Raw genomic sequence first — 14,694 nt, 5'->3', positions numbered from 1 at the left:
CGGGGGCTTGTATCTAAGAAGGCATTCCTGGCTTTGCAGTTTGTACAGTTAGGGAGGCTGCAGTTGTCATAATAGGCACATTCCCTGCAGCCCAGCTCTGCACCCGTTCTGTCTTCATTTTTGGCTCGCTCTCTCTCTCTAGAGCCAGGATTTCTAGAATACTTTGGACTCTTGTATCACTGGCCAATTGAAGTCACTGTGCCAGATTGTCTTGTGATTGTACTTTTTCCTCATTAGGATGGAAAACCAGGCATACTGTAGTCTGTAAGAGGACAGTTTTGATCAATCTTGGTCTAATTACACTGCCAGCTTTTGAAAGTCTGCCCTCTTTAATAAAATGAAAAGTTACTGGGTCATAATCACTACCCAAGGAAACAATATGGATACTTCAGTCCAGGGTCATCTGTAACTGTTGGCTGCATTTTAGACTGGGTGGTCATTTTTCTCAAATGCAGAAGGATAGCAAGTGAACAGCATCCCCCCACCAGACTTCGGGATTTCTTATTTTCTCCAATTCCACACTTTTTTTTTTTTTTTTTTGCTGACACTCATTTGGAGTGACAGGTATCTTTTTTTCTTTAGTCCTAAAATTCCAGGTGACCGGTCTGAGTCTGAAACATTGAGATAACTGGTCGAAGGTAACACCACGCAAACTACACTAAACAGATTCAAAAATTATTAAAACAGAAATGATGCGGGCGGGGGGGGGGGATAAAAATTGATTCCAATTCTATAATCTCTTCCTTTTCTCTAGGATCTAAGAGGTAAATGTTTATGGAAGTTCTCATAAGTTTGAGCTGTGCGGCCAGAATAATTGGATCAAATCTTTAATATCCAATACTGGAGTCATCAAAGTGGATAAAGAAATGAAAATTCCATTATATTTCCCTGTGATCTGGAAATATTCAGTCCCTCTTGAAGGAAGGCATCAGACAGAAAGCTCATTTTAGATAGCCTTGTCTAAACCGTGTGACTCTACCCAGCAGGGCTAAATTGAGCCTTCCCTCCCCTTGAGCGGTTTGGTCCCAGCTAGCTCTTGGAAGCCAAGCTTGGGACATGTGTCACAAGTCTTAATGTTAAAGCAGAATCCTTTTACACCTGTTCAAAACTTGCGTTTGCCGGCCACACGGTGAACGTACCCGGAAGATCCTTGAATATGCCCCTAATTAACAGCTTCCATGTCTGTGCATATTCTGCGTCCTCATACATTTTCTCTCGGTTGCTAACAGGCTTCGATGGCTGAGAATAGTATACCTCTATACACTACCGCTTCCATGGGAAATCCCACTCTGGGCAACTTAGCCAGCGCCATACGGGAAGAGCTGAACGGGGCAATGGAGCATACCAACAGCAACGAGAGTGACAGCAGTCCGGGCAGATCCCCTATGCAAGCTGTGTGAGTACTGTCCATGCCCAGAAGGTCTCTGCATGCGATGTGCACACGAACTCTTCTCGAGCTGCTTTTTAGACCCTTTCTGTAATTTCTGCTTTCCTAGAACCTAGGTAGAAGTTGGTGCTTCTGGAAATGTTTAGCTCGGTTAGCACATAAAAGGACCATTTATACTAACGTTCCCATAAAAGCAATCAGCTTCATGCAGCCCTACAAGTGCACACGGCAATAAAATGGGTGACTCATTTGCTTTTTTTTTCCCTCTGCTTGGCATCTCAGGCCATTATTTAAGCCACATTACCTTTTCCTCCTAAAATCGGTATGCGTCTCTGTGAGTTTGTTCAACTTGCCGGTGTGCCGAACCTGGCAGGGGGAGAAAGAGTGCTTGTTTACTAGGTTGTGATAGTCCGAACCGCAAACACCACGCTCAAGCGTGATGACCAAGCATTAACGATGGCACAAATGAAAGGCGGCCTGATTTATAGATTGCTTTAAAATATCAAAAGGAAAATTAATAGGAGCATTATAGCAGCAGACGGCAGCATAATGAGCACCGTATAACTGAATGAAGTGATGGGCGATGGTTGTCCATGCTGAATGTGAACAGCACAGGCACTGGGCAGACCTCCCGAGAGGCTCCGATGCCTCCCGAGGAGGAAGAGCTCCCTCTCTGCTCGGGAAGGCTGCAAAGAGAAGAGACACCACGTTTTTCCAAGTGATTGGGTTTGCGGGGGATGCCAGGGAGTGGCAGTCTCTATCTCTTACCAAACATCTGCTAAACCGTTGCCCCCTTTAAAGGGACAAACCAATCCAGCCTTTCCAGGACTGCCAGCTCCTGGAATCGGCCCCTTGTCTACACCCTGTTTGTGAACTCCTTGACTGACATCTTATTTTAAGGTAATTTGAGTGATAGTATGACCTGGAGCGATTAGCAACAGAATGAATTGGCATCTAATGACAGCAGGAAAAAAGAAAAAAGAGAAAAAGAAAAAAGGCTGTCTGCCAGGGAAATGGGTAGGTTTGAGGGGAGTCTGAAATTTGATTATTTAGCATTTGAATTTCATGCCCAAAGAGCTTTGAAAAGGATCTTTAAAGATGGAAATAATCGTTTTTAATTTACAGGAACCATCTCTTCACATTTAGTACACAACACTTCAAGAATGCGTTTGTCTTTCACACTGATTCTGCCACACATCACCTCTTCTAAAGCAATCTGGTGTTCCCGACTTTATTGTTATCACACTCGTGTTCGTTTTTAAATCATTGTCATGACAGGAGTGTTTACTCAGATATTAAGGAAGTTCAGAGCAAACATAAATTGGTATATAAGCCACTTCAAGCAAGACTCATTAAAGCAAATGTATCTGAAGTTGCTGGTTGGAAGAGAGACTATTCCTCGCCATCTATCTGCACTCCAAAGGGCTGGTGGATATACATTCCTGTTACCTAGTGCAAAGGATTACTGAAGAGAGAAAGATATTTGGATCAGAGCCTCGGGCAACAGTGGAGAATGATGCTAATTTTACTGTACGAGATAAAGCCCCTCCAAAGTTCATAACTTTGAACGAACCCCAGCATTACCAGAAACCATCTATCACAAGCGGCTTAATTTTTTAACGAAATGAAGGTTTCCGTTGTTTTCTGCTGTGTTTAAGGAAACCCTGTGTACAGATGTCATGACGCACACTGTTGCTCACATCTCCCCGGTTTGCGCTGCTTGCTAAATATAATTGTGTGTTAACAGCATCGCCCTTGTGCCCGCTCCCAGTGTCACAGAATGTTACTCTTTTTGACCCTCTGTTTCCATTAAGTGAATTCTGTAATGACACAGTTTTCCTTCTTGTGCAGTATGCATTACCCGGCTATGATGCAAATGGTTTCTTAACTGTTCTAGTCTGTTGGAATAAATCAAGCTGTAAACTTTATAGCGTGGCTTAAAGAACCTTGTTAGGACCGGCAGCCCAAGCTTCGATCTAGTGTTGAAACCGAGCTCCCCGTTCTTACCCTTCCCGTGACACTCCACTACTACCCCATTTTGTTTCTCCTTTGAAACACTAGAAAGTACTCCCATAATTATGGCTTTGGGGCATTATACTTTTATCCTGATAGGAACTAACGGAGCTACAAAGCAAAATATTCCATGCTGTGCACACACCCTCAGAACACAATGCCTCTAAACACCAGTCAGCTTTAGTTAAAAACTCTCATGTTCCCAGAGTGGCTAAACAAAGGAATTACTCAGATGTAAGAAGGGAAGTGTGTGGTTTTGCACAGTTTCCATCGGGAACTGTTTGGCAAGTAGGAGACGGAGAGAAAGGTGGGGCAGCGGGGTGACATGCAAGATGGCGCATCTGTGCAGTTCCGATTTCCAGGAGACACGCGCGTGTATGTGAAGAATAGTGTCTTAGTTTGCATCTCACCTGAAATGTATCTTGCTTGGAAATCCATTCTCTTGGATTCTCTGAAGCACCATATGCCCGTGTGACTGCATTTGCCACACTCAGGGGGGATCTGCTGGTCTGAAGAAATGTTGTGAGGCTGGATTGCATTTCTCTGGAGCTTTAGGGAGCCTTAATATCTAACTCAGTTGTGTTGTCAAGGCTGCCACACAGATCTCGTCAGTGAGCTCGCATTTGTCGGGGACGGGCTCTGCATTAGGCACTGGGGCAAGCCAGCATGCACCATAGGGTCTTAACCTGTGTCTTGGGATTGGTAAATAATCATACTTGACTTCAGCTGCAACTTTCAGGGGAAAACAAAATATTCTCTAATGTGACCTGTGTTTGGGGAGACTTACACTGTATCTGGTTTGTCTTTGTCTGTGCCTAGCAAAACAGTCGTCAGAGTCAAAAATTACAAAGCAAGAACTTCCTCAAGAATATTCTATTTCTCAGTCTTCCCACCCCCTCCCAAACTCAAATTCAGGTTTATAAACCTGAATAGATGAATAATTAAGCATAAAAGAAGGAAAAGTGAGAAAACGATGATCCAGGATACTACAGTGAACTTCAATACAGGACTTGGTAACACACAGATACATTTCTTGCCAAACGTGAATCAGTGGAGACGAGGGGGTAATTTGTGAAGTAACACTGCTATTGAATAGTGAAAATATGATACTGAAATATGAAGAAACGTTCACCGTTGTCAGTGATCCAGGAAGCGCAATTTAAAGTAACCTGAGCTTACCTTACACCTGCTAAGCAACAAAATATTTTAAAGTAACGCTTGGGGGGGGCGTCTGGGTGGCCGAGTCGGTTGAACATCCGACTTCAGCTCAGGTCATGATCTTCGCAGTTTGTGGGTTAAACCCCCGCAAAGGGCTCTTTGCTGACCACTCAGAGCCTAGAGCCTGGAGCCTGCTTCGGATTCTGTGTCTCCCTCTCTCTCTGCCCCTCCCACGCTCACGCTCTTTTTCTCAAAAATAAACAAACATTAACAAAAAAAAATTTTTTTTCTTTAAATAAAAATAAAAGTCATGCTTGGAGCTGATGAAGTTGAATCTAAATTGATACAGCCCCTTTGGAAATTAATACTATAATAAATCATAAGAACCATAAAGATGTTTTTGGCCTTTGCTCCCAGAATTTCATTCTTAGAAATTTATCCTGAGGAGGTAAATCAGCAGAAATAGGAAGATTAATGGATAAAAGTGGTTACTCTATTATTCAAAGAGCAAAAGAAAGGAGGAAAAAAAAAAGACCGTCACGAAACGCCCAGTATTAAGGACTGATGGGTCCGCACGAGGGATCTCATACAGCCATAAAAATTACAACTGAAAAAGCTAGCAAAATAATCTTATTTCCATTATGTATGCACTGTGTAAAAATATTACCCCAATGGGAGAGAATAGGCAAAAACAAAAAACCTACCTTAATTTGGGATTTTGGGTGATTGTTTTCTAAAGGAGTCATCGTCACTGCACCTAATTCTTCCCAAAAGAATAGAGGGTTTCCTCCGAGGGCTGGCTTCAAAGGTATCCTGGGAGGTTTCAATGCTCTGCCATTTCCTTATTGAAGTTCCTACTGATCTGTGAACCCCATCTTCACTTTTCACGGGGGCTCTTCAATTACACAGCCATTCCTGGGCCTTACTGTACAAACACAAATAAGTAGGACCATTAAAGAAACTAAAACAAGATGGAGCACGACCTGTCACATGGGCTGTATTACAACTTCGATAAATTTCGTTTTGCAAATCATTTTGAAGAACCTGGGCACCATTTTTTTAAAAGCTATTTATCCTGACATCTACCCCCAAACCCTCTCTAGGCTGTGCTAATTTTAGAGTCAATTGGTTTTCTGAAGGTTCACATCATCAAGGGCAGTCCAAAGCACTCTTGTTTGTTTTTAAATGGTTCGAGTGGCCTTTGGGGTTTGCATACATCAATTATTTAGGAAGTCAGCCATCCCCAGTACCACCTCTTATTACTAATACTTGATAATGTCAATTAAAAAATCCTCCCTTCTGCAGCTTGTCCCAGCGATGGGACCATTTTAACTTGAATGGTTCTTTTACATATCAAAAGGCTTGCAACAGAAAGTAATTTGTATTTGCAAAGGATCGGTTGTAAATATGATTTACGAACAACATTTCTCAATTGTTATCCCCGTGGTTTCGCGTGATCCCCCGCAGTCCCCTTCAGGTGAACCCTGTGCGGGTCCATAATGAGAAAGTTGGCAGATCTCGTCACAGGCTGCGGCGTCCCAGTGGCCGCTACCAGCCGGGCCTCTTGTTTTGCCTTGTTTACAGCTGACAGCGTTATTATTCTGATTGGGGCTCTGCTTTCTTATCATATTGTTGTGTTGGGTGAGCCTTTTCCTCTCCGTTTGTGTTTCCTGGCAGGGCTTTTCTCGCCTTATTGACAGTTTGTAAAAATATGCATTAATTTGGAGTTTCAAGCATGTATCATGGTGTCTCTTTGCTGTGTTTGCTTGAAGTTGATTAATGATAGAACCTCGCTTGGGGTCGGTCTCTGGAGACTTCTTTCACAGGTTCTGCATGTTAACTAGCAAAGCAGAACACACAGCAAGCCATGATTAGCCCAGCCTCCCGCACTCTGTGGTCCCCACAAAACACCATTGTAGTGCAGATTCTTATTTCACGTAATTCTTCCAAGATTTGTATTCTTCCACCCAGGATGCCCCTGCGGGGCCTGTTATCTGGTACTCAGAGTACGGTCCTCCTCGGACCAGCAGCATGGCATGGGAGCTTGTCAGACATGCAGAGTCTCAGGCCCCATGCCACCCCTGCTGAGACACACGCGGCACTTTAACAGGAGCGCAAGGTGATCTGAGTGCGCTTTAAAGTGTGAAACGCACCCCTGCGGGAGAGGCTGGCTGCTCTGGCCAGGGACTGTTCTAGAACAGCACTGCCCCACAGGAACCTTCTGCCCTGATGGAAATTTTTCTCTCTCTGCCATCCAGTATGGTAGCCACGGGCCACATGGGGCCCTTGAGCACTTGGAATGTGGCACTGAGAAACGCAATTTTAAATGGCATGAAGTTTTCATTCGTTTGAATTTAAATAGCCACCACCCAGTCCTCCATCTAGGGAGGCTTTTGCTGCCCCCACCCCCAACTTGCCCTGGTCGGGAAGGGCCTTCCGTGAAGTGAACCTGTTTTCCTTTCTTCCAGGCATCCTGTGCACGTCAAAGAAGAGCCCCTCGATCCAGAGGAAGCTGAAGGGCCTCTATCCTTAGTGACAACAGCCAACCACAGTCCAGATTTTGACCACGACCGAGATTACGAAGACGAACCCGTAAATGAGGACATGGAGTGAGCGTCTCTGGGCAGGCCAACCCCAAGAACGAAGATTGGGGGGGAAAAACACGTCAAAAGTCAGCAGTGAAATTGTTCTCCATTTGTTGTACAGTCTGGAGGATTTTCACTCCATTCGGACAACTCTGAAACGTGTTAACTCTGAGTGCCATCAAGAATCCCATTTGGGAGTATTTTTGATTTTTCTACTTTTTGTTGAAAAAAGGAATTTGTACTCTGTGCATTGGATGGACTTGTTTGGTACTTGGGATTTTCCTCTCCTAACAGTCAACATCAGTGTTGTAAATTTGCTAAACTGATTCACTTTTAGCAGCAGACTTTGAACTGCCGTCCTGCCGACGTGGGACACCGAGGACACCCAACTGAGCATGTGCGTCTAAGCTGCAGACCAAGCCTCTGCCCAGAATTCAAGGATTCCAATGGACGACCTATTTGCACAGTACTGCATGTTGATTATCACTGCCTTTACTCCTTTTTTTTTTTTTTCGTTTTTGTTTTGCTTCCAGTTGGGATGGGGAAGGCCTTTGTGTGTGTATTGGGGGGAGGGGGTTAAAAAAGTAATTATCCCAAACTTTTTAATGTATTGCTTTTTTTTTTTTTTTTTTTTTGCTTCTACTATACCATTTTAAGTTCTGACCTCAGGCCTCCATTTGGGCCCACGGCCTCCTGGAGGCTTAAAGTTTTCTGTACCTTGTGATGAATGTTAATAGGTGTTTTTATTATACAAAGCTGAATGTCATTTCTCGTTTGTAGTTTTCTGTCACTCATTCCATTTTCCTTCAGACATCACCACGTTTTCTCTAAAGTCAGAAAACATTCCGTTTTGGTCTTTTTCAAAAAGGTCCCAAATGCTGCACTCTCTACACATGAAGGTCCTCTCACACAGACCTGAAGTCCTGCCAGAAAGAGAATGAATGACAGAAAAAAAAAAAAAAAAGAGAGAGAGAGAGACACCCTAGGAACAATGCAGATTCATTCCACGAAGCAGTATTGGAGGTGGGAAGGGGGTGGTTTCAGTTTCTTTTTTGTTTTGTTTTTTGCAGCTACCATCATTGTCAGTAAATGCCACAGCATTCTGCGAGCACAAGGACACATAGGCAGCACTACCCACCCCCCCCCCCGCCCCCCAGATTCTCCTGCTAGACGGACAGTGTGGCTGTGGAAGGCTCTCCCGCGGGTAACCAAGTTGCCATGGGCCACAAGCTCTCTGATGTTAAAACCAGCCTGGGTTGCTTTGTTTGCAAAATGGCCAAAAAGCTGGCTTCCCTGAGCAACTCTGCTGAAAAGTGGTTGGCGGCGCTGAATTTAAACATCAGTCCAGACCTGCTTGGTGGCATTAATCTGTTTGAATGCAAATTAGATTTCAGATTGAATTTGTGATGGAAGTTAATGAGGACTGAGTTCAGCAAATGCTAAAGTGTTAATTTCAAACGTGCAAATTCGGTACTGCAGTTGAGTTTGTTATGCAATATTATCCCACCAAGCCAGTATCCAAAACTAACAGTAGAAGACCTCGAGGAGACGGGGGTGCATGGCGCCCCTGAGGGTTTGGAGAAAGAAACATGGCATATGCCGAACGTGACGGCCATTGGTCAGTACAACCTCAGTCCTTAGGAACCCCTCAATGCTTCCACTCTGCACCCACTTTCCTGTCACTCATTTATTTATCTAGGACCGTAGCTTTTGTTTTAGTTTGAGAGCCTTTTGGAGCTTAATTTATATTCTTTGTACCTTTTTTTCTAAAATTACCAAAGATATTACACAAAGGTAAATTATGTTCTCTGTTTTATGCTTTATCTGATGAAGCCAAATATCCTCTTATTGTTGATCAAAGGAGGCGAAAGAATTTTAGAGGCAATTGATGAGTTATAGGCTATTGCTAACCTGAGAAAGAGAACTGCTCCTTCTTCATAGAATAAATTTAGAAGACCAAGTAGGTAATGGAACCAAAGTTGTTATTTTTGTTAATTTTTTTTTTTTCTTGTTCTGTACCTCGACAGAGACCAAAATTCCTAAAGAGAGGTTATGGGGCTGCTGAAGGTGAAAATGGGGCACAGTGTTACAGGAGCGAAAGAAGGAAGGGAGTCTCATCTCAAAAACCTGAATGGATGCCACTGAAAATTAGGGGTAACCAGTAAAGGAGACAGTTAAGAAAAAATGTAAAGAAAACAAAAGCTTCTACGTTGGAACTAAATCACAGGCACATTTCTAGAATACATTTTTGTTTTTGTTGTTACAGAAAGAGGTATGCCACTTTGGTTTTAAGGACCGTGCTAGGATCACTGCATGAATTATGCTTTGTCTTGGCATATATCTTCCGGGTTTTTGTTGGTTTTTTTTTTTTTTTTTTAATGTTTTCCTTTTTCCTTCCTTTTTTTCTAATTAGGCTTTGGTCAGCATTTTCCATTGAAAGGAAAAAAAAAAAAGTAACACTCCCGTCCACTCATGAGCTTGGTACAAAAACTTCTTTGGCCATTTCTTTTGAAGCTTCACTGTGCTTTCTGTATAAAGGGCAGTCTGTGGTCACTCGAGACTTTTTTTTTTTTTTTTTTTTTTTTAACTTTTCCAGGCAGCTTCATGATGTGCAGGCAGTAGCCAGACAGGGTCATGGGAAGGGGGCCCTGTGCTTCTAAACTGAGTGGTTGCTGGTTCGTTTGGTATTCAAAAGAGGATAAAAATCTGGTAGATTAGTTCATTCTCAGCATGTGTAGCTAGACATGAGTAAAGATAACAGCATGAGAAACTGTTAGTACGCATACCTCAGTTCAAACCTTTAGGGAATGATGAAAATAAAAAAAAAATACATTTCACTCAGTTGCACTTAGTCGTATGTCTTGCATGCTTAGTCTAAAGACTGTAGCAAAAAAAAAAAAAAGAAAAATTAGATTTTACATATCTTTGCAGGTCTCACAACCCTGCAGAAGAACCAATTGAAAAAAAAATTCTCAGGCTTTACAGCAAGCAAACTTCACTATGATTTTTACAATTCTGATTCTGTATCCCTTGGGGGGGGGGTTATTCCAGTCGCTTCTTTAGGATGGGGTTTATTATGTTGTACATATATTCCAATGTGTCTTGTGTGAATCTTTGTCTTTTTTGGGGGAGGGCAGAGGGCGGTTCTTTTTTTAGATATTGTTCCTAAAAAGGAATAAATGCATACACCTGTTTGTCAAAACACCTTTGCTTTTTGTGCAACTGCTTTATATTAACGATACTAAAAAAAAAAAAAAATAGCTTTGGGAAAAAACTACTGTATGTAATGGAATTGCAGAATTTGCTGCACATGTATTTTATTTAGTTATCCTTGCTTTAAGAATATTGGATGACATTTCCTGACATGTGGGAGGGAGAAATTCCCTAACCTTTTTTTTTTTTTCCTTTTAAATTGTAACATAGTTGACAGATTTTTTTTTTCTGTTCTCATTGATCAGAGCATTTTGTACAGATTCGTGTGTGTGTGCGTGCGCGTGTGTGTTAATCTGTTTTTTGATACATTCCTATCCCTTGTGTTTATCCCACCACTGCCTTCCTGGCTATCTTAAACAAGTTCATACATTTGAAAAGAGAAAAAAAAATGCTGTTTAAAAAAATGTTTTCTCCTGCTGCAGTAAATATTTTGCATGATGAAATTCCAGGGTCACACTTTCAAAGTTTATCAGTGAAGTAGTGATTAATAATGGGGAGTTGTCAAAGCTATTGAACTTTTTTGTATAAAAAAAAAAAAAAAAAAACTTTACAAGGTGCCAAGATGTAAAGACAATTTGTTACTTTTCCTTTTCCTTTTTTTTTTTTTTTTCTCCAAAGAAAAGCGTACATTAGGGAGACAGTCCCTTGTATCAGGCAAATGCACTGTCAGGAATGAGAATCCATCCTACTTGTCCCTAGAGTCTGTCCTTGTGAGACAAGTGACGCTGCCCGCGTTGAAAACCAGCAGTGAAATGAAATACCAAGGCTTCTGTACACGAAGAGTGACCGCCAACCTTGCCACCCTCGGACAGCGCTAACATTACAGCCAGCATTCCGTCAGACCTAGGAAAGAATACCTTGGATTCTTCACCCAAAATCTGATTGATGTAAATCACTAGCTATTTTATTGTGGGGGAAAAAAAAAAAGTTAAAAAAATATCTCCTCTCCTTTCCACATTCCAGCTGAGCTCCGTTTCCAAGGGTACAAAGAAGAACATGCTTGTAAGGATTTTGAATCTTTTGGGTACCTGTTGGTTAATGGTATATATACCCTCTTGATATTTTGGATGTTTTTGAATGTTGGTTTCGCTTTTTTATCCTGAGAATGAGACTTAAAATTCTAAAGGCATTTTATGGGGCCGGTGTAGTTCCCACGATCTCTGCTACCCAGAAGCCTTGATGAAGATGGTCTAGTCCGGACTATGAGCACGGTGCTTCGTGGATATGTGCTGCCAGTAACAAGAATTTTTTTTTTTTTCTGTTTTGTTTTGTTTTGATAAGGCATAAAAGAAACTCATTCCTTGACATCAACTGTAATTCCATCATTCCGTGTCTGTGGATACAGACAATAAAAAAAAAAAAAAAATGTTGTGTAGTCAGTACTCATGACTGACATTATAGCATTCTCAAATGCAATAAAAATGCTGTTTGTTCACACTGGTAGTAAAAAGTCGCCACAGCCTAAGTTTCTTTCCCCTTCTGACCTGCTGATACTGTATGTTAGGCATCTGCCTTAGGTTTATCACCAGCTGCTTGCAACACAGAATTAAAATCAATCTTAACTAAAAGCTTTCATCATCACAGAGGGCTGAAGCTCTCATCCTCAGGGTTTCAAAGTCCCGAGTTTCCACTTAGAGAACTGGAAAAAAACAAAAGCGATAGAAGCTACCTTTTCTCCTGAGGAAGTGCACCCTTATTTTTCTTCATCAAATTTTATCCAGAAAAAAAAAAACCCCACAAAATGTTTAATAACTAGCATTAAGAGCAAACTAAAATTTCACAGGAAAGCAATTTCATGAATAATTCATTAAAATTTCACATCTGCAAGATTAGTCATCCAAATAAAATGCTAATGTCAAAAACATGCACCGTCTATAATATTCTCATCAAGAAATCTTTTTGCATATAATGATAAATGCTTAGATTAGAACAAATGATTTTATAAAAATATTCTATCAAAAGTATGCTAGATAACCACATCCACTACAGCAAACAGTGAAGCACGAGGAACTAAATATTCCAGAAACACCATCTTGATTTCAAGATTCGTGTCACCGCATACCTTGATAAAAACAAAAAAACAAAAAACCTGCTATTTGTCTTTTAAATTATTATGTCATGTGTATTCTAAGGATCGATGAGATGGGGCATCATCTTTCAGTAAAAATTAAATTGGTATATTGAAAACAGCACTTGAAGTGGCCAAACCGTAGTAACATAAAACCCTTCTGGATGTAATTCAGAGTGTAGCACAAGCCAAAAGAGGACTTGAAAATTAACCAAGCTGCTGTTCGGCCAAACACCGGCTGCCGGTGAGGAACACGTAAACGTGCTTTCCGAGCATTGTTTTGAAAAGCCCGTCTTAGGGGGAAAAATTTTTTTTAATATAGGTTTTGCTATTAAGTTGCAAAGTAGTGTCCTCTTTTCATTAACAGTTATGCTACAGTCTAGAAGCCCTCTAGTCTGATAATTAATAAAACATTTGAACCCTTAATTCTCATCTAGCTGCTAAGAATATAATATTAGGGTTAATTGAAATTCCTTTAAATGCCAGGCTTACACATAAATACTGCTTACAGCATATGCAGTTGGTAAAATTAAATATGTACACATATTTGAATAAGCTGAAGGACCCAAACCAAGTACGACCATGCGTTAGTGAAGGCTGTATGCACAGTCCCTTTTTAGTTGTATTTCTGGAATTCTTCTGAAGCAGGAACATGCTCTTTTGCTCATTCATTTAAAGCTTGTTGCTCAGAGAAATGAGGCAGGAAACCCAAAATACTGGTTCGTTTAAATGGAGGCCTTTATATATTAAGAGCCTCGAGTCTTAGACTAATTTCACACCAACACAAACAGCTACAATATACTAACTCCCCATGTCCCCGTCCTCCACTCCCCACCCCCCCATCAAAAAGACCAAAACAAAGTATAATTAGTCATTCTTGACTTACTAGATTTTGCGTTCTTTGATATTACATATTTACGTAGAGGGTAGTAATCATGATTTGTCTTTCATCTTCATTGTAGTAGAGTCAAATAAAAGTATTCTTTATTAAAGTGAAGTTGGGTCTCAAAACCTTCATTTAAGGCATTGACTGATTGATGAAAGGTTTAAGACAGAATTCACATTGGAGGGAAATTAAATTACCTACAAAAACACTGGTTTAACTGGGACAATATTTGGATTAGAAAGCCATCACTCTAGATATAACCTACTTTTATTTATTTTTAAACAGTATTTTATTTAAAAAACAAACAAACCCTATGTCGTCTTATTTCCACTCTGATTGCAAAATGACATTCGATGCTTAATACTGTGTATATATATATGTGTGTGTAGGTATATATATATATATATATATATATATATATATATATATATATAATACATATATATATATATATATAATACATATATATATATATATAATACATATATATATATATATATATAATACATATATATATATATATATATATTCAAAATGGTCAGTGTTCCTTTTTTTTTTTTTTTCTTTTGGCTTCTACCAAGAATATAGGGGATGGGAAAAAGACAAGCTTCCAAGTTATAATGTTAATTTGAAGGTAACCGGCCTTTCAAGAATTAATTTCAGCCAAAGCAATAATCATTATTTACCAGCTTGTGACATTTTTATCACTCATCATATTAGCAAATTTCCATTGAAAATGCTAAAATGGTTCGTCATAAGGCCGGTAACTGCTCTGGCTGTAAAAATGACCAACACAAGTGCCGGTACTCAAACATTAAATTATACTGTAATTAATAAAGACAGTTAAACTGTCTACTAGCAACAGCAATTTAGGTAACCACATTTGATCGGCTATAAATTGTAACTACATTAAAATTCCAGAAATATTAGCAATATGGATTACTTGATGGAAGTCAGTGCAGATCACCAACTGCCACCCCCCCCCCCCCTTCTTTTTTTTTAAACAACGGAAGCTCGGGTCAGGTTGACCACAAATCCGTGGGCGAAGATCAGGCCTTAGCACTTTTCATCTTGTGAAACAAGCAATTACAAATAGTTGCATCGATTTGTTAAAAAGCTTTAGGTGACATAAATTGTTTCCTGTTTAGCTTATTGCCCTGATACATAAATGTCACCAAGTCCAGTATTAATTAGGGCCGTGGAGGAACACGGGGTGCCTTCCAATGAAGGTTTTGTCAGTCGTTCGGTGAACGTTCTGGAGAGCTGCTCTCTCCCTGAATCATTTCTCATGAGTGGCAGAGAGAGAGAGGAAAGGAAAATGATTTTGTCATGTGAAGTCTTTAAGACCAGCTTGATTTTTGGTTTTGAACTATAGGACAGGATT

At 40.5% G+C, this 14,694-nt stretch overlaps 1 protein-coding gene and 1 long non-coding RNA gene across 10 annotated transcripts in view; one reads left to right on the top strand and one right to left on the bottom strand.

Moving 5' to 3' along the window:
- Positions 1 to 13,421, top strand: part of FOXP1 (forkhead box P1) — a 386,554-nt gene extending 373,133 nt beyond the window's left edge. For all 9 annotated transcript variants that reach the window (XM_053897308.1, XM_053897310.1, XM_053897311.1 and 6 more), the window contains 2 exons: positions 1,230 to 1,396; positions 7,027 to 13,421. In XM_053897308.1, the coding sequence (XP_053753283.1) occupies positions 1,230 to 1,396; positions 7,027 to 7,171 (312 nt within the window). In that variant the 3' untranslated portion in view covers positions 7,172 to 13,421. The remainder of the gene's footprint in view (positions 1 to 1,229; positions 1,397 to 7,026) is intronic.
- LOC128775543 (uncharacterized) lies at positions 1,692 to 5,479 on the bottom strand. The gene is made up of 3 exons (XR_008420302.1): positions 5,263 to 5,479; positions 3,811 to 3,901; positions 1,692 to 1,753 (listed from the first exon to the last, which is right to left on the bottom strand). It is a non-coding gene; the product is annotated as an uncharacterized LOC128775543 (long non-coding RNA).
- Positions 13,422 to 14,694: the final 1,273 nt, after the last annotated feature.

Source organism: Panthera pardus, unplaced genomic scaffold (assembly GCF_024362965.1).
Source record: "Panthera pardus isolate Hobbes unplaced genomic scaffold, ASM2436296v1 HiC_scaffold_8, whole genome shotgun sequence".
Taxonomy (NCBI): domain Eukaryota; kingdom Metazoa; phylum Chordata; class Mammalia; order Carnivora; family Felidae; genus Panthera; species Panthera pardus.
The sequence above is the reverse complement of the archived record's forward strand: the minus strand, read 5'-3'. Positions and strand labels throughout refer to the sequence as shown.